Below are 18,712 nucleotides of genomic sequence, written 5' to 3' on the forward strand. Positions count from 1 at the left end.
ACAACAGATCAGCTTAAAGCCATCAATGACTTCCATTTTATAACAGATCCAACCTTTCTATAAAGTGCTTTAGGAGCCACCCTCTGCCTCTCTCTAACCTCATCTCATATTATTCTCCCCAAATCTATTCCCTAGCCACACTTTCCCTCTTGGGGTCCCTACCCACAATGAACTTCTTCCCAGCACATCTCTTCTTCCTATCTGATCCCTGCCTGATGGATTATTTCCCTTCATCTCAATCTCTGCTCAAATACCGTCCCCTCTAAGAAGCTTTCACTTATAACCAACCCAGATCAGTGACCTAGTTGCATTAATTCTTTTACCACTAATTTTTTTTAAAAAAAACTGTAATTCTTTCCTGCCTAGAATATGAGCCCCATGAGAGTTGGGACTTCTCCGCATTGTTCATTTTTCACCACTGTTTCCCTGGTGCCTTGTATAGAGCCTTCTAAATGTAAATGACTTACACACATTTGATGGGCCAACGAATGAGTGAGTTTGAGACTGCTTCCCAGTATTGTTGGGTCTGCCAATTTTTCAGGAGAAACGAGTAATAAGGATTTTTATATAAAAGCTCATAACTTTTTTCACCTTGGCAACTCATTTATATTTTAAAATTGTGACTCAAAAGAATCATATGTGCAAGCCAAATTGAGTCACTGAGCCACCGTTTTGTGACTCCTATATTAAAGTCTATGTTCCAACGTTATTTTAAAAGGAAAATATTTGGTGGCAAGGAGGAAAGAGCAAGCACCCAAATGCCCATCCTCAAGTGACCTTCTTAAGACTGCAGTAGGATGGTTTCACTCCTCATTTTCTAAGACACTGCATCTGAAGGTTTCTATGAGCTAGAGTTCATTAACTTCTTTTGTTGCTTTTTTGCAGTGGAGGGTGCAAACTCGATACTACATCATCATAATCTACTTTTCCATTTTTACAAAACTTGTTTAGTTTCATTCAAATCTCCAAAGTTCTTTCTGTGGTTTTTTGCAGTCTTCATCTATTTGGAATTCCCTAACTGACAGCATTTGCTTTGACACATCACACACCATGGAAAATTACAGCCTAGTGTTGTAGCTGATTGTGTCAGCATGTATTTGTGAATACCATAAAGCACTGAAATGAGACATATTGCACTCCCTAATATAGGAGGTAATTTGTTTTTTGGACGGCCTGGTATTTGTGACATTCATTAGTGAGAGATGCAATAGGAAATAGAATTACACAAATGGGAGTTTCATGTTTTATTTGCTATCTGGGAGGTATACGTGATATATGGTTCTCCTGTGCTCCCCAGCCTCCTGTACTTGGTGCTGAGATGCTGTTTCAAGCTTTTGTGTCTCACAGTCTGGACAAGGGCACAAGCTTCTTCTCCAGCAGACCTGATTGGAGCACAGGGAGAGGGAAGCTTCAGTCCCATTAATCCTAATTTCCCTTCTCAGGTGTACCCAGTTCTCAGGATACTCTTGAACAACCGGGAGATTCCGTGAACTGAGTAGGGAGGTATTTTTCCCCCACAACTCAATCATGGCAATCTTTCCCCAATTTGCAGAAATAAATTTAAGTTATTAGAGAGCTCAGTTTAAGAATTCTTTTTTCTTCCATCAGCCCATATTTTGTTTTTCCCAAAAACTTCTGTAGCCAGTATGGCTTAGTTTGCTAGAGCGGATGGGGAGGAAGAGGACCCTAAGTATCCATGGTCACATGTCATCGTTCTGTGCTCAGCGTGTCAGGCTTAACCTAGGCAAATAATTAAGAGTGAAAATCCAACTTCCTGGCTTTATTCCTTACTAGCAGTATGGCTTTGGGCAAGTTAGTTAGCCAAGTTGTGCCTCAGTTTCCTCATATGTAAAGTGGGAAAGAGTAATGCTACCTATCTCATGGGGTCGCTGTGAGATTTTAACAAGTTTTAGATACAGAGAACCTAGTACCTAGAATAGTGCTGGGGTGTAATAAACCCTCCTTTGTAAGAATGTGGTAGTATTATTAAATTTGGTAGAAAGAGAGTGGGTTTTAGAAAAGGAAAGACTAGTTCCATTCTGGGCTCCCCCACTTACTTATGTGCCTCATGGCCTTGGACAAATCACTTATCTCGATTTTACAGATGAGGAAACCAAAGCTCTGAGTGTTTGAGAAGACTTACCTTCCAGGGTTATTTTGAAGAGCAGCAATAAAGAATGTAGCACACCTAGCACAGGCCTGGCTTTGACTAGGAACTCATTCAATGAAGACAATAGGCTTAAATAACTAATGATAGACCTTCACAATTAATAATGTACTTAAAATATTTTATGCAATATTACTGTTGAGCTGAATGACCTGTCTGAACATTTGCATCACATTTTCTGCTAGTAAATTTCTCCAAGTTCATAAGATAGAATCAAATACAATAATATTCCATGTTGTGCTGCAAAGGGCCCTGTGAATTCCTAGGCTGCTTAAACAGGTTTAAGGATACGAATAAAAATGTCATGAAACATGCAGGCCAGTGAAATCCTGTGCTGCACTTACAGTGGCTTAACAATTGAAGCTGACAACTTCAGCCACTTACCTAGACCACAAATAGAAATAGAGCCAGTTTCATATTCCATCTGAAATTAATCCCAACCTTTTGAAATTCTATTTGGCAGGGACAGTAGAAAACTGATAATTCTCAAGTAAATTTCCCAGATAATATTAAGTAAAGAGCACTAGATAAGGAGCCAGTTGTCTTGTTATATTGTTCTGAGTCATCAGGAATCATGATGACCTCGAGCAGTCATTCAGCTCTCTGAGCCCCCATTTTCTCTCTCATAAAATGAATGAGCAGGTAACTAGGCTTCCTAGTTCTAAAATTTTATTATTCTCATTCAAAGATGTGGAATTGACTACATGAACAGGAGTCCATGGAAGTTTTTCTTACACCAGTTGATGGCCATAGACATGTTAAGGAGTTTTGGGGTTATGGAAGCCTGCCTACTTCTGTGGGTCAAGGTGTCTACGGCTGGGCCAGAAAGAAAGCCAGTTGAAAATAAACTCTTACCTTTTAACTTCTTTGGCATCACTTGCGATGAAAAATCCTAAAGTACCTTCTTGGATCTTAAGATGGTTTCCAGGATTAATTAATATACTGCTCAGTGAACAAAAAGAAACAGAGAAGATACATTTGTGAGGTCATATTCTGAATAAAACCTCAAAGGCTACACCATACTGTTGTGTTTATAGGGGGCCCACTAGTCTAAAGCTTTCCCCAAAGATTTTGTCCAGAGTCCAATGTCCACTGCCCCATACATTTAGTTGGATAATGCCATCATTAAGCACTACTGCTTACTTCCCAGGCTGGCATGCTCCCAGTTGAGGAAATCAAAGCAAATCAAGGTTTTAGGGCCTGGGTTTATATAATGGAGCAGTCTAGCTGCCGTCATGGGCACATGATTTGAAGCAAAGTCTCTCAGAATAAATTTCTTTTGAAACTGCTATTGGTGGTCAACACGGAAGCACTATTGGCCTGATGAAGCTATTGCTACAACAATTTTCCATTAAATGACAAAGCATTAATGGGACCCCTATAGATATACATAAACATACATGTACGCACACCACATATTACCACAGGGAATGGTACAAGACACCCGTAACCAATGCGGAAGCAAACTGAACGTCTTCATGACATTGATAAGGACATGGAAATTGATTCCATGTACAGCCTTTATAGGAAGAATTGGATTTACCCAAACAGTTTTTTTTTTTTTAAGTCAGCAGTTGGATATACTTAACGATTCCAGTCTGCTGTTTATAAAAACGTTCAGGGTGTTTGAATAAGATGTGTGTCTCGCATGTCCTAATTGAGGCGAATTGAGAAAACAAATGCAAACCACCCCTTAAAAAAACTTGCCCTACAGAGAAGTGGGAACCTAAATATACATTGTCCTATTTCAAAGTGGCGTAAATAGATTAGCTGATCAAGTTCTGTTTGGACTGACAGAAGAGATAAATGTATCCTAATCTAATAAATGGATGAAACAAACAAGTTTAATTTTCTGCAGATCAAAAGCAGAATACAAGATTGTCTAATGCAGAGACTGAGAAAAGACTTCAAGCTTAATGGATACTGAATTTAGGGACTCTGAATAAAGCAACAGATACAACAGAGGTATTACTTGTTCTGAAAAGATGTTGCTTAATCAGGTAATAGATATTTGGAATCAGTCTAAAGGAAGTTCTCAGCTGCCCCAAACAATCAAAATACAGAGGATGGTAATTAACATATAATCTTTTTTCCTACTGGTAAACCATTCCAGAAAAGTGTTGTGGTCATGAAGTGATATGTCTGTAGTCATACAGGAAGGACCCAGGTGAACCTTTGTTCACCTGGTTGGGAGACCTCTGAGCAGATCATTATTGCAAAATAATTGTTTGTGGTCACAAGAACATCTACCATTACTTATAACAAGACCTGACAGGAGGAAATTGTACTCGTGTCATGGCTATTATTGACACTCAATAATATCAAAAGGCTATGAAGATTTAACTGTTCTGCCCTACAACCACAGGCAGCAATGAGATTCCTCCCAAATCAGAGAGCAGCGGTCCACACTAATAGCACGGCCTGCACCGAGCAGCGGCTCTCCATAAGTACCTCCTAATGACCCCTCCGCCAACTCTTCACATGGGTATAACGAGCCCTCTGACTTCATGCAGTCATGAGGGTGAAGTGTTAGAGCTCATACAGTTTAGATGAATTTATCTTTCAAAGCCAATTCAGTATGATGTTTTAGAAAGGCAGGATTCTAAATTTTGCATATTTTTTTTTTTTTACCTCCTTTCCTGCAAGGCAGTTTTTACATGCCCTGGCTCTGCAATCAGAATTTGGGTCCAAATTCCAACACTACCACTTAATAGCTGTTTGACTTTGGGCCAGTTACTAAATCTCCCTAGAACTCAACTTTCTTACCTACAAGAGGTAGATAACGGTAACAATAATCTTTAGAGAATTAAGAGAGATGATGTATAGAAGGCTCAATGCATGTGGGTTATTGTTCCTTTTTTTAATTCTTGCAAAACAAATCCAAAATGCATTTCATTTTCAACAAAGTTATCACAGATTTTCTCTAGCTGACCCCATGGAATATAATAGTCTTCTTATCAAAATACCTTGCCCATTAATGAGATGAAATTATAGGATAAAGAACCATACACTACAAAATAATGTATAAGGACATACACAAAAAATTCCATGCACTTCGGGAGCCTAAAGGAGCTAGTTCCTCAGAGTTATAAAAGCTTACATTTTGACATGTATTTATATAAAATATGCAAGAAAAAATTCTGAGTGGAAAAAAAATCCTATCATGATTTGAACAACAGAATTCAAAAGGAAAAGTCTGACCCACATCAATGTCTTGGTGACATATATGAACAACACAAGCATCACATAGAATGCTGTTTCCTTTTTTCACATTGTGTGCTTCATTATTCTTTATCAACAATGAACAAGAATTGGCCTACAGTGAACATTTAGAATTGGCATTCTAGACAGTGCAGGTTGAGATAATTTATTACAGCCTTTGAGCTTGCTTTAGTCCAGTTAGTGCAGTGGAGAAGAAAGATTTGGGGCTGTAATGTAAACCACATCGGTGTTTCAGGTTTGCTGCTGATGTTGGTTAAGTGCTCAGGCACATGAATCAGGTCTCACCTATTTGGGTCCTGGCTTTGCAAATGCAGGTAAGCCTCACACTTCTCATCTGTAAAATGGGTGAATAATTGCTAGCTTACAATGTCTCTAAGAGAGTTCAAGTATGTACTATGTGCTACATGACTGACACATAGAAGGTCTTAAATTCTTAGCTGCTACTCTCAGTGAACTAGGTGATTATAAAACTGAGAGGTAAAAAAATCCTCACAGCACCATCACCCTCCACTTTGTCCTTGCTGCTAATAAATGACCCAGGAGGTGCCCTATTGGCATTGAAAGACTTTTCCACTGACTGCAAGGAAATCCAAAGCATTTTATCCCTGCTCAATATCTGGTGATTGGCTAATTTAGACTGACTTTTGTCTGCACAGTGAAGTATCCTGTGTTCCTTAAATCTATGGCTGATTGTGTAAGGAACCGAAAGCATCTCTAATTACCTTAAAGATCGTGTGGATTCCAGGATGCCCTCTTATTCCCTGTGAACAAGGGTGAGGGGGTTTAAACCATCCCCATGTGAGGTGTGAGGCAGAACCATTGCAGATACTAAGCTAAGGCTGAGGCAGCCTTCTGGGTGGGAATCTAAAGAATGGACCCAGCCCTTGAAATAATGAAAGAAAGAAATCTAGACACTTAAAGATGCTCTTGGTGCTGAAGCACCAGGAACTACATTACTGGTTTTTTGGGGGTTTTTAAAAATATTTTTGACATTAAGTCTTCTATACACATTCCAAATCTAGAAAGTTTAAATAAAATGCTGATCCCCCTCTTCTTCAAAATATAAAAAGACAAGGATTCTGGATAGTGGTAACTTTCTCCCCCTTTTGCCTACTATCTTTAGAATTTGTTATTGACCTTCTAATAGGAATACATAAATTTTTCCGAGGATCTCTGATCTCTTTAGGAGAGTATCCAATGTTAAGTTTGTTTTGTTCTAATGACTGCCAAAAGTCTCTCTCTCTGTGCGCCACTCTAAATCAGTTCTCTGGCTCCAACTTTATGTAATTCACTAGTTTATCAGAGATAAACTTCGACATGTGTCATGTGAAGAATCAGGAAAATCTCTAAGAGAAAAAGCCCATATATCCATTAACAGAATTCCCACAAGGACATGTTGGCAGAGGTGGACTTTCTCTCATTTCAAGGAACATATAAATTATCCTTTCTTCTTTGACCTTACTGGTTTCAACAGAAAACATCCAGTGACAGCTGGAAGCACGGGGCTGGTGTGGTCCCTTGCTTTCTCTATTTCTTTTGCTCTCAGACTAGTTTCAAGTTTCAACTTATTCTTTGTTTACTCACCTCCTACATGGAGCAAATACGTATTTTCTGTAAGGAACCCACAGTTGAGTAGAGGGGTACAAAACATGATCACATTCTATTTATGTTTGAGTTTCTTGGAGTAGCAGGCTTACAGCCTGCACGCAACAGGCACATTTCAACTATTTGTTGAATGAATAAAAAAACGTAAGTTTTTAAAGCCTCAGTTCCAAAAGTTTTCCTTTTCTTCACAAATAAGTGGAAAGGAGGTGACAGTTTTCTTTCAAAGAACAAGCTACAATTCTCATCAGTCAGGCCGATTAAAGGAGTGACCACATCTCTGCTAGGGCTAGGGGATTGGCCAATGAACTAGCAATCTCTCAGATGCGTTAAGTGTGAATATGTAAATATCCCAATATGTAAACAGCGTGCCACTTGCGAAGTTGGGGCAATTGATTTCAACATTGAAAGCAAAACTTCAAAGAGAAATTTGGGTTTGTAGACATAAAACACATCTACATGCAATTGGCTAGCAGGGCTCACTCCTGCGGGGAAATGTATCTATCAGGTCCCTCCATGAGAGGAGCACCGCGTCTCAAGTTGTGTCACATTTCATTGGGTATCTCTCGCTAAACACTGGTCAGGTTGGAAGACTGCAGCTTGATGGAGGAAATAATGTATTCCTTTCTCCACCACTTGTGCGTAACTGGGGGACATCTAGTTTTGTCTTCAATCATTGTAAACTTTACTTGTTTCCTGTTTCTGGAGACAATCTATGATTGGTAATTCAACTGAAACAGATACTGTTTAAGGAGACTTCTATCCATTACGGGTAAATATGATAGACTTAAATTTCTCTCCTCTCCCTTTCATTTTTGGTAGGTGTAATGTACCATTCCTCAGGCAATTTTTAAAAAATAGCATGACTCATATGAGAACATAGTTTGTGCTTGATAACGTAGTAATTATATTTGTGTCTAGCAAGCTAATGGGACTTCATTAACTAAAGCAAGCAAATAAGAACCATCTAGGGTTTCCGTTCACGCTATGCCCAGATGAATCATGCCATTGAGAAGAGGCTTCTTTGATCACACAAGTTCATATACAATGACTCTCAGTTGGAACTTTGTTTGAACCAATCCATGTCCCCTCTCAGGGAGTATGACTGCATTTGTAGTTTGCAGGCTATGTGCAGGCACAGTTCGGAGAAACCCCACATCTCAAATCTTATCACCTTTCTGGAACTTTTCATTTTTTCTGGGCTTTAAAATACATGCTGCTGGAGTCCCACATGACTAGACACACACACTTTTACTCTAGGATACCACTGGAGACACAGTTGTGTATTTCATATGTCAATATACTTAAGCCCAGTTCACTTACACACAGACAGCATAATAAAGATTGCTCCCAGTTGGTCAGACTCAAATGACTGCCACTGTGGTCCACCAGAGATACTGGTGAGGACTTACTCAGCCTGCATCCATCTCAATAACTTTAGAAATGGCATTTTCAAATATATTTTGCACATACGAAAAATATTAGCCATATGGGATGGGGAAGAGAGAGGTGATCTAGAAAGGATAATGCTGGATATTTGGTTCTGGGAGCAAGCCAAATCATTTTCTGGTATACTTAGGACAAGTCATGCCTACATCACAACATGCCTTCACCACAAGATAAAAGGACTCAAAGGCCAAAAGCCAACAGCAGAGGTGCAACCACTGTGGACCTTTAAGATGCAAAGTGTTGCAGTAACTTCTTGCAGTTGGATCATATCAATAATACCAAACTGACAGGAAGCCACCTCTATTTATACACATGTACTCAAAAAAACAACAGAAGAATCGGACTTTGGAAAGAGATACAGACAAATACACACACCCAGACACACACACACACAGTTACAAACACAAACACGATAGTGATTACAATCACAGAGAAAAGTAACTTGAAAAGATGAACAAGTAGGCATCTCAATAGTATGTTTTCAACAATATTGTCTTAGAGAACACATTACTGAAAAGCTATCCTGGAACTATTAACCCGAAAGGTTTTTTTTTAAAATGCCATTGATGATGATTTAGTCATGCTTCATGCAATGTAAAACAGCAGCAAAACAGGGTGAAATCACGTGGTGAAAATTGAGAAACTTCACATTAAGAAATATGCCCAAACACACTAGGAAAAAAAAGCCATGAGTCTGTCTTAATAAACAGTACTAACTCTGTAAATCAAGTATGATAATCTGGCAATTTAATAGCAGTGTTCTAAGACTATACTGAGCACTGCCCAAGAAATAAAATATTCAAAATGTTATCACCAAAATAAATGTAAGGAAAAATAGAAGTGTAAGGGCTTGGTCTCTGTTTTGTGGATAAAAGGACATGAATTCTGCTCTATAGGCAAGAAACTCGACACAGGGAGGAGGAGGTCACTGGGAATGTGGAAGTGGTATGTAGACAAAATGGCACCAGAGTCCAGTGGACATCAAGACACATCAGGACAATACAGAAACAGACACAAAGGGCTGGAGAGAAGCATCCTCCTGTTCAACTTTAATAGTATTTGTTCCCATTATTGGCGCCATGACTGAAAACAGGAGTGTGCCTTTCCTTTTTTAGGTTTCCTGCAAAGAAGTTAGTGCATCATCCGAAAGAACCAACAAATCAAACAGGAACAGAAATAGGCTACTTCCAATTTATGTACTCTAGTTGGAGAGGGGTGTGTGTATATATATATATACACACACACACATATATAATATATATACACCAGACAAGGGAATGAGATTATATATACATATATATAATCTCTCTCTTCTTGAATTCTTGGCAAATGGTTAGTCCTGTGGTTAGGAGTGAAGATAGAGGGTGGAGGTTGGAAGAAAAGTTAACGAAGAGTGCATACCGCTTTCGGCTTCTGCAAAACGACAAGAAAAGAATTTAAAATCAAACAATTTGATAATAAATCGACTGACATCAGAAGGAAAGAAGGAATAAAACCTTTGTTTCAAATCACTTGAAGGATGCATGTGAAAACAAGGTTTTTCGGCAAAGCATGAAAACAGTATCATGGGGTGAAACCAACAACAAAGAAGGCAGTTAAACACAGGTTAAAGAAGGTGGGAAGGAGAAGCAGGTCCTTTGAATTTTCACACCCAGTCAGTTAGAAAATGTGAGAGGGAAAGAAGTGGGACATGTTTAAATAAAGAAAAACATTAAAATTATTATCTCAGGGAAGATTTAAAAAATGTTTATCTTTAACGTGGATATTGTGTTTGATAAGTCCTGTGTTTTCTCAGAGGCATGATCCACATTCCCTCAAACACACCTTTTTCCACAAGAACCAATGTGCTTCCACACTGAGACCAAGCCACATTTGAGAATTAAAGCTAGCAACTGCACAAAGAAAGCCCAAACAAAGCCAAACAAGTCCTTTTTCCCCTTTTCAGAAAAAAAAAAAAAAAAAAAATATATATATACTAAAAACTATATCTACAAATATGGCTTTGTTGAAAACATCTCAGAATTGTGACTCAATTGAAGGGCCTATCCAAGAAAAGTTTCATCTTCAGGGAGTGCTCTGAGTTAGTTTCCTTAGAATAGTGACATTGAGTTCACAATGAACCATTAACAGCCTTTCGCTCTTTTTCTCTCCTTGGAACCAAAAGGCAACGAGTGGAAGACAACTGCTCAAGGTTCAGGGTGCAATCTCCTGCAGTCAGATTATTCCAGAATGGTCGAAAAACACTATGCAGCATCAGCATCACCCACATCATGACATTTTTTTTTTGAAAGATGCACAAAAGTAAATAGAGAACATTGAGTTACACAAAGATTTGCGATTTGGCAACACAGAGAATATCATTTGCAAAAATCCAGGATACATACACACAGTTGCCCTACACAGGTACAAGTGAGTATTGGCAAAAACTTGGGTAAAGAGTAATCCCAGGAAATTCCACCTCATCTGCTGAACAACTAATAACCAGGACTGTCGGTTTTTGCAAACAATATTCTTCACTTTGCCAACATGAAAAAGAAAATATTTATCTATCTACATATTTGTTAACTGCTACAGCCATGTTCTACATATGGCCACCAAATCTACCATTTTTTCTTCCTTTTGGTTGATTTGGGTTTTCAAAATAGCTTAACATTTGATCAGATTGCCTTTGTGAGCAATCTGATCTGGTAGTTAAGGTAACAGAAAACATTGGATTGATCTGCTACCAATCCAGTGTTTTACTTTCTTTTGTTTTGTCTTGTCGTAGACACAGACTGCACATTTGAAAGTCTGGCTGTATTGGGTTATTCACCCAGATAAGGAAAACTCCTTAAATGATGATCAAAGGAAACTTCTAGTCTTCCACTGTAATCTGCTCAGTTATTAAGGTGTTTGTTGGAGGGGATCTGCACTCTACATTTGGGCATCTGCAGAATATATGAACTACAGAGGAATAGACTATGGGTGTCATTTCAGAGAACAAAAGCTTGAGCATTTCTCAATGAGCTCTCTTTCTTCCAAAACTATTGACAAGAATTGGGGAGCAAAAAAATCATCTCTATTTTATCTGCAAGGCGTACAGTACTCCATCAGCAAAATTTCTTGTTAGCATGATGCTTCCCACCTCCAGCGTGAACTCATATATTGACTGGGATGTTATCTATTTCAACCAGACCCAGTCCCTCATCAGTCTGATTTGCACATAATTAAGTGTAAAATAAATAAATAAAGAGAGCTCCTACCTCAGCCCCACTCTCCTGGCTCATTTACATGAAGCTGATATTCTGCCACCTGGATTTTGGTTGCACCGGGAGAAGCACATATGGTACACAATAGGCTGCTTGTAATTTGGCTATCAAGAGAGTTCGTGTCTCCCCTCACAGCTCTACCCCAAGGCTGCTGTAAAGGAGGCCAGAGTCCACCTGCTTTTTTGCTCACAGCAGTAAAAAGGGGTTTTAAGTTCTGGTTTAGCACTTAGAAGGTGAAAAGTCCAGGTCGGCATGATCAGGTGGAGATATTTCGAGGACTCATCCCTCTTCCCTGGAAAAACACTCTCTGAATGCCCAGCAGGGCTTTGGGTGCCAGGCTGGTCTGGCATAGAAGCTGCAGTGTCTGGTGGGGCATGCCTCGAAATGTGCTCTAGGGTCAGAGAAGTTTTACATCTGGTTCCATGCAGATAAATAATGCACAAGAAAGCAGAAGTGAACCGACTGTTCTCAGAATGCACTCTCACCATGAAAAGTGTCAGCTGGCTGCTGGGTCACCGCAAACTTACCGGCTCTCTCGGTTGGCAGACTTGTACTCAATGGCTATCATTAGGAGCTTGAGCTTCACAAAACACAGCCTGCAATGAGATGGAGAAGCCTCCCAATCAATTCTTCTGAATGACCAGAGCCACATAACAAACACTATTACGATCTTTCAGTCTCCTAATGCAGTCATTACCGAGGGGATCCTCATTCCACCGGCACTGTGCCAAAGGGAGGGGGTGGAAGCGACACCTCCCCATCTTCCCTATTAAACCTGATTTCTTGCAAGTGATAAGGTGCTGGATGCTCAAAGTGCAAATTACACTCAGGTCTGGCTGTCTAGACACAGAGCCCAAGCAGGGATTTGTGCCTGGGGATTTACACTGGGCCAGATTCATTAGTTACTCGGTCGGGTAGTAAAATGTTAACTACAGGGGGAGGGAAAGATTTGGACCAGCTGGACCTGTTATTTGGATTCTGTTTCGGTCTTTTGTACAAATGGCTCATATTGTTGTTCCGAGCAGACCCCTGTGTGCTTGCAATGATGGTAATAATACTTGGCCTCTATGTAAGTGCCCAACACATGACGATGGCATTGTCACTCCTGGCTCCATCCAAGCTGTCTCACCTCATCTGCCTGGTGCTCTCAACTGCAGAGCAGACTGCTTTGAGGCTGGCTTGTTCCTGTTTCCATCCCTTCCCTTGTGTGTTCCCCACTCTCAATCCCTTCTTCTCTCTTCCCAACCCATCCTCCCAGGCCACGTCAACTCTAATCTTGCAAGCAGTAGGTCTTCTCCAGCTACTGCTACCCTGTGATTTTCTATTCACAAAACTCTCCCAGCACCTTGTCTGTAACCAAATCACTGAGCCTTTAGTCAATTTTATACCGGCTATGGTCGCTCCCTATTGTTTCATGCGTCTGAACTTTGGCTCCTTAACCAGAGCAACTTCCTTAAGAGTCCTGGACTTGTTTGGAATTTTCCATAGTGCATAGTGAATAGACCCACCGATACAGAGCAGCTAAACAAACAAATGGTTTCCACTTACTGGGTTTCAAGTCTAAGAAAATAACAAAAGGTGCAGTAAAATGTTTACGCTTAAAGATGTTCAGAGTATTATTTATAGAGTAGAAAAATAGAAAACAACCTAAATGTCCAATAATAAGGCAATAAAGTACAGTGTAATATGGTATTAGCATTCTAAATGGCTTTTCAAAGAATATTTCAAGATACAAGATCAACAAATAATACCATATAAAAAGATATGAACATGTAAATAGAACAAATATATAAAAAGACATGAACATGTAAATAGCACAATACAGTTAGATGAAACTTTACACTTATATACTTATAGAATAAAAGCTCACATAAACAAAATAATTACATACATGATGTATGACAAGTTTCTACAATGAGCATTACCATTTTGAATAATAGAACATTGATTAACTGATAGATTGAACAATGAGTTGATGCTTATTTATTTAGCTCCAGCATTGTAAGGGGGATAAGGTACTGGGTCACAGTGTGGGGAGGGCTTCTTGGTGGTTCAATTTAATCCCCTCAATATCCCTAAGAGGAAGCTATTACCCCAATTATTCAGACTTCTATTGATAGCTCCATTTTACACATGACGAAACCAAGGATCAGAAAGTCCATGTAACTTGCCTAAGGTCTCTGGCTAATACCTGGCAGGATACACTACATCTTGATCTCCAGTGAAGCCTATTTTGTATTGGGAGAGACAGACAATAAGCAAATATCCAAGTGAATAAATAATAAATTCCTAGATGATGACAAGTTCTATGTTGAAAATAAAACAACCTAAGAATATAAAGAGTAACTCAGAAGGGGTATATCATCTGTGATGGTTCAGGAGGACCATTCTGAGGATGCAGGGAGCACAACAGCATGATGAGAAGATATGGGGAAAGAGTTTTCTAGGAAGTAGAAACAGCAAGCACAAAGGCCCTGAGGCAGGGAAGAGCTGTGGGTGTTTGAGGATCAGCAATAAATCCAGTAAGACTGCAGCTGAGTGAGCAAAGTCAAGCGTGATAGTGATTAGGTCAGGAAATGAGGTGGGAGCAAGATCATGAGGTCTTTGCTTTCCAGAGCAAGGAGTCTGCAGCTTATTATAAGTGGAATTGGGGGATTTTCGTTGGTTTAAAATAGAAAAGTGACATAATCAGATGTGCTGGATAGGGGGATGTGGTGCTCTCAAGGAAAGTGCTGCTGAAGGCCTCATGCTCTCCAGGGAGTGAGACCAATTGCTCATTCCTACATGTGAGGTTGTGGTCCACAGCACTGCCTTCAGCAGACAGTCAGATGTCCAAGGACCACTTCTATCCAGGCATATCTGGGATCTCCTGGTGATTTGCAGGTTTTCTGATTCCTGCCAGCAGACTCTAATGACCTGGGCTTTGTGCTGATTATGCAGCTTGCTGAAACACCAACACACATATCCAACTACAGCTGGAAAATGCCTTCCTTAATTTATGTCCCAAAGAGCACTGCTAACATGCACCCTTTATGGGACTGTTACTTCTGGAGCTTAAATTGTTTTTTAAAAAAATAAGATAGCTTATGCAATGTTTATTGAACCAAATTACCAAATTAAGTAACCACTTTCTAATGTAAGTAGTAGCTAAATACCAAAACATCAGGGAGAAGGCTGATCTTAAACTTAGTATGGATCGTGCAAAGGTTAATTTGCTAATATCCTATGAGCAATGACCAGTCCAATTTGGGACTCTGGTAGTTCATGGGATCAAAGATCTTCATTGCTTTTATAAACCTAATCCCGCTGGTAAGAAGGGAAGTAACAGTTCATAGTAATGGCGAATTATGTCTTCCTAGCTACTACTGTACCATTTACCAACTGGATATAAAAAGAAAAGAGTTTCCTACCACAAGAAAGTCCTAAAATCTATGTGGCCTTGTATTCATTCCTTAACCTTATAGGGGATGGACCCGCAGATCTGAGTCCTCTTCCAGTTTTAAATCCATAACTTCAAAACATTAAAATCCATACCTAAGATGATTCTACAATGCCTTATAGAAGCCCCTTTTAAAAAGTCCTTTGACCCAAAACAAGTTGTTGCCCACTGGCCAAAGGAAAGGAGAGGGATAGAATGATGTGAACAGACAGAACACAGGCAAGCCGTGCCACAACACAGATTTTCAGACTCAAGCCCTTCAAGATTGGCTGATCCTGCCCTTCCTATGCAGATAACAAACTGAGTCCAAACACAGGAGAGCAACTAGGTCAAGGTCAATTGACTTTTATGTAAAATGCCAAAAGTGGAAATCGAGTCTTTGCTGCAATGTGCTACACAGATGCTTCTCATCAGAAGAGAGGAAATGAAGTGGCAGTCACAAGCCCAACAGGCAGACACATTCTGTTTGGTAAGTACAGTGTTTTTTAAAAAACTGTAAATAGATGCCAACAAGTGAATTCATATAAAAACCGGCTTTTCAGCTTTCATTGCAAAATCAGATAGGGCTACATTGGCACCACATTCCACATGGCTAAAAGAGAGTGCAGCTGTGAAGCACTTAACCCTCTGGATGGGATGTTTGTTCTCCAGCCACAGTCCCCACCACTCTCTATTGTTTTAGATGGCCTCACTCTTCATTCTTTCTTGCTAACTTCCTGAACCCTACAGGTATCTAAGTTTTTAATCCCTACTATAACAGGTATCCTCTAGATATTGCAAAACACAAATCAAGTATAATAAACCATGATTTACACTGGAAGCAAGAGCTATGGCTCCCTCTGTGAGTGTTCAAATCACACGTTTTTTTTAGATCCTGCCACAGAGAGTTGGCCAATGTCACAATCCTGAGCTTAAGGACTGCAGTCTGTTGCAGAGATACAGCCTCTGTTGGAGGTGTCCAGTGGGGAAGAGCAGAGCAAGGTGAATGAACAGGGGAGCTGGTGTGGTAATCACTTGTTTACTTATCTCTCCCATCTAGACTGAGTTTTTCCTGTACAAGATGCATGCTTTGCCTCACTGGCATTTTGCGAAGTTCAAAGAGTGAGCCTTCAGTAAAGTCTGGATAAATAAATGCATGTATGAATGGGGAGTAGAATCTCATGAGTGGCTAAAGTGATGGAGAAAAGATAAAGTGGCAAACTAGGAAAGTCTACGCAGAGAAAGCTTGGAAGTGAGTATAGAATCATGACACAAGCTGCTTCTTAGCTTGTCTTATTTGTTAGAAGCAGACAGATGGGAAAGGAAGGATACAGAAGGAAATAAAATTAGTGATATGCTCTGGGAATCTAATTTTTGCCTTCAATCCACAATGCCAAGATGCAAGTCCAATTCTAAGATACAACAATTTGTCCTTGGGACCTTCTAGAGACCCTCTTATACCCTTATGTACCCCTTACACTCCCAAGAATATATATACTTTCAGTCTACCCAGAACTGATGTTCTCTGATTAAACATTTACTTGCATCACTCAACACCATTTTTTGGTAAAGAAGAATGGGCATTAGCCATCTAATCCTTATTCTAATTCTGCCTTTACTCAGCTTACAGTGTTTCAACATATACAGAATTGGTGTGAAATCAGGAAGCAGGGTGAGGTGAGGTAAGGGGAAAAAAGGAAGCAAGAAAGCCTTCACGATGTGATAAATGGGATAAAATCAGCCATAAGCTAGCAATAATTTAATTCTTGGTTTCTAAAATAAAATGTCCCAATATGTCCAATGCAGGAAGTTGTTGCTGGTTGCAAAAATAATTACAGGGGAATAGAAATGACTTTTTTTTTTTTCAAGAAAAAATGCCACTTGTCACAAAAAGGTCTTAAGCCAGCAATCTGCAATAAAACTGTTATAATAACAAGTTAGATTGCTTTCTTGATAATTATTAAGTAGAGGTCTACCAAATTTGACAACGACATTATACAAAGCCCTCCTTTTTTTTTTTTTTACTGCCAACATCATCTGTTAACTACAGTAGTTTCAACCCAGATGATCCTGAACGAAGGCTCTTAAGAATTAGAGTCCAACTGTTTCTGCCTACCCAGAGGGAAATACATTGTTCTTGCCATTAAATCAGCCCCCTCGACTGGAAAGATTACTTGCTGGTGTGAATTAAACATGGAAACCTGTCATAGAGTTTGCACCTTCAGGAAGAACATACAAAGAGGAGGTTTGGGGCTGTTGAAGAGGACTCACCCCACAAGTCAGGTGAGGGAGGACGAAAGAAGCAACTGTCATCATTCCCCCTGAACCCAGCCCCACCCAAAGCACCAGCCCCTCTTCAGCTATGCAGAGGGCCCCTGGGAATGTCAGGTTGGCACATGCAATTGAAGTAGATACGGACACAAACACTGCACATTGGGAAATCAGGTCTTCTAGATCGAGCGGCTGGAATGGAAAAGATTCACATTCAGGGGCTTTAATTTAAAATGACAGGCCCTAGAAATCGAAATATCTAGGTAAAGAAACTTTGAAACATCCGGATTTCCAAGACTCGGCACCAAGAAAATAGAAGTGATTTAAAATGTTCATGGAAATGTTAAGACCCTTTTTCTCTATGAAGCTTTGATAGGAGTGGAGTGGGAAGGTTTCAGAATATCCCCACCCTCTCTCGCATTCTCTTATTCTCTCTTTCTCTCTCTCTTTCACACACAGACACACACACACACACACACACACGCAAACACACTCACACACACACACACATGCAAACACACCCACACACACACACACAATCTCCACAAGCACACCTAAGACACTAGAATTTAAAAATACGTTACTTGATATAGATAATTAACTTTTGCCTAAAGTGTGAACAACTGCACTTTTAGAGAGCCTTGCTATTATTATTAATGAGAAACATAATATGAAAGAAAAAACCGTGTGTTTGCTATGAGAACCCAATGTTGAGTCAAAGCCCAAGCGTCCACCCCATTTCCAACAGGACTCCTTCCCTGACCCCTCTGTAGAGAATTCTGGACCCACCACTGCCTCGGTAGCCTGTTATTGAGGATTTCAATAGACTTTAGGGTCAACGGTTTATTCACTAGCTCATAGAAGGTCACCTCTTGGGTCTCTGTAGTAGAAATAACCACCAATACTGTATTCACATCTCTATTCATATATGTTCAACCCTAATTACAATATTCCCCAATCAAGTGGATGAATACAGCCAGTTCTGTGAGGGGAAAATATTTTTTAAAAAATGAGATCTGCCAGGTGCAGTGGCTCATGCCTGTAATCCCAGCACTTTGGGAGGCCAAGGCGGGTGGATCGCCTGAGCTCAGGAGTTTGAGACCACCCAGGGCAACATGGTGAAACCCCGTATCTACTAAAAATACAAAGAAAATTAACCAGGTGTGGTGTCGCACGCCTCTAGTCCCAACTACTTGGGAGGCTGAGGCAGGAGAATCTCTTGAGCCCCAGAGGACAAGGTTGCAGTGAGCCGAGATCACACCTCTGCACTCGAGCTTGGGCTACAGAGTGAGACTCCATCTCAAAAAAATAAAAAATAAAAATAAAAAATAAAAA

The 18,712-nt window shown here is 39.9% G+C and overlaps 1 protein-coding gene across 30 annotated transcripts in view; it reads right to left on the reverse strand.

Moving 5' to 3' along the window:
* KCNMA1 (potassium calcium-activated channel subfamily M alpha 1) overlaps positions 1-18,712 on the reverse strand; it is a 775,685-nt gene that overhangs the window by 150,678 nt on the left and 606,295 nt on the right. For 16 of the 30 annotated variants that reach the window (XM_032140900.2, XM_058436411.1, XM_032140879.2 and 13 more), the window contains exons 16-17: positions 12,216-12,284; positions 3,023-3,109 (exon numbers count right to left, since the gene is read on the reverse strand). In XM_032140900.2, the coding sequence (XP_031996791.1) occupies positions 3,023-3,109; positions 12,216-12,284 (156 nt within the window). Of the gene's footprint in view, positions 1-3,022; positions 3,110-9,841; positions 9,854-12,215; positions 12,285-18,712 lie in introns of all 30 variants that reach the window. The other 14 variants (XM_032140891.2, XM_032140884.2, XM_058436409.1 and 11 more) reach the window with 1 other exon arrangement.

The sequence above is a fragment of the Hylobates moloch genome, unplaced genomic scaffold (genome assembly GCF_009828535.3).
Source record: "Hylobates moloch isolate HMO894 unplaced genomic scaffold, HMol_V3 SCAFFOLD_3, whole genome shotgun sequence".
NCBI lineage: Eukaryota > Metazoa > Chordata > Mammalia > Primates > Hylobatidae > Hylobates > Hylobates moloch.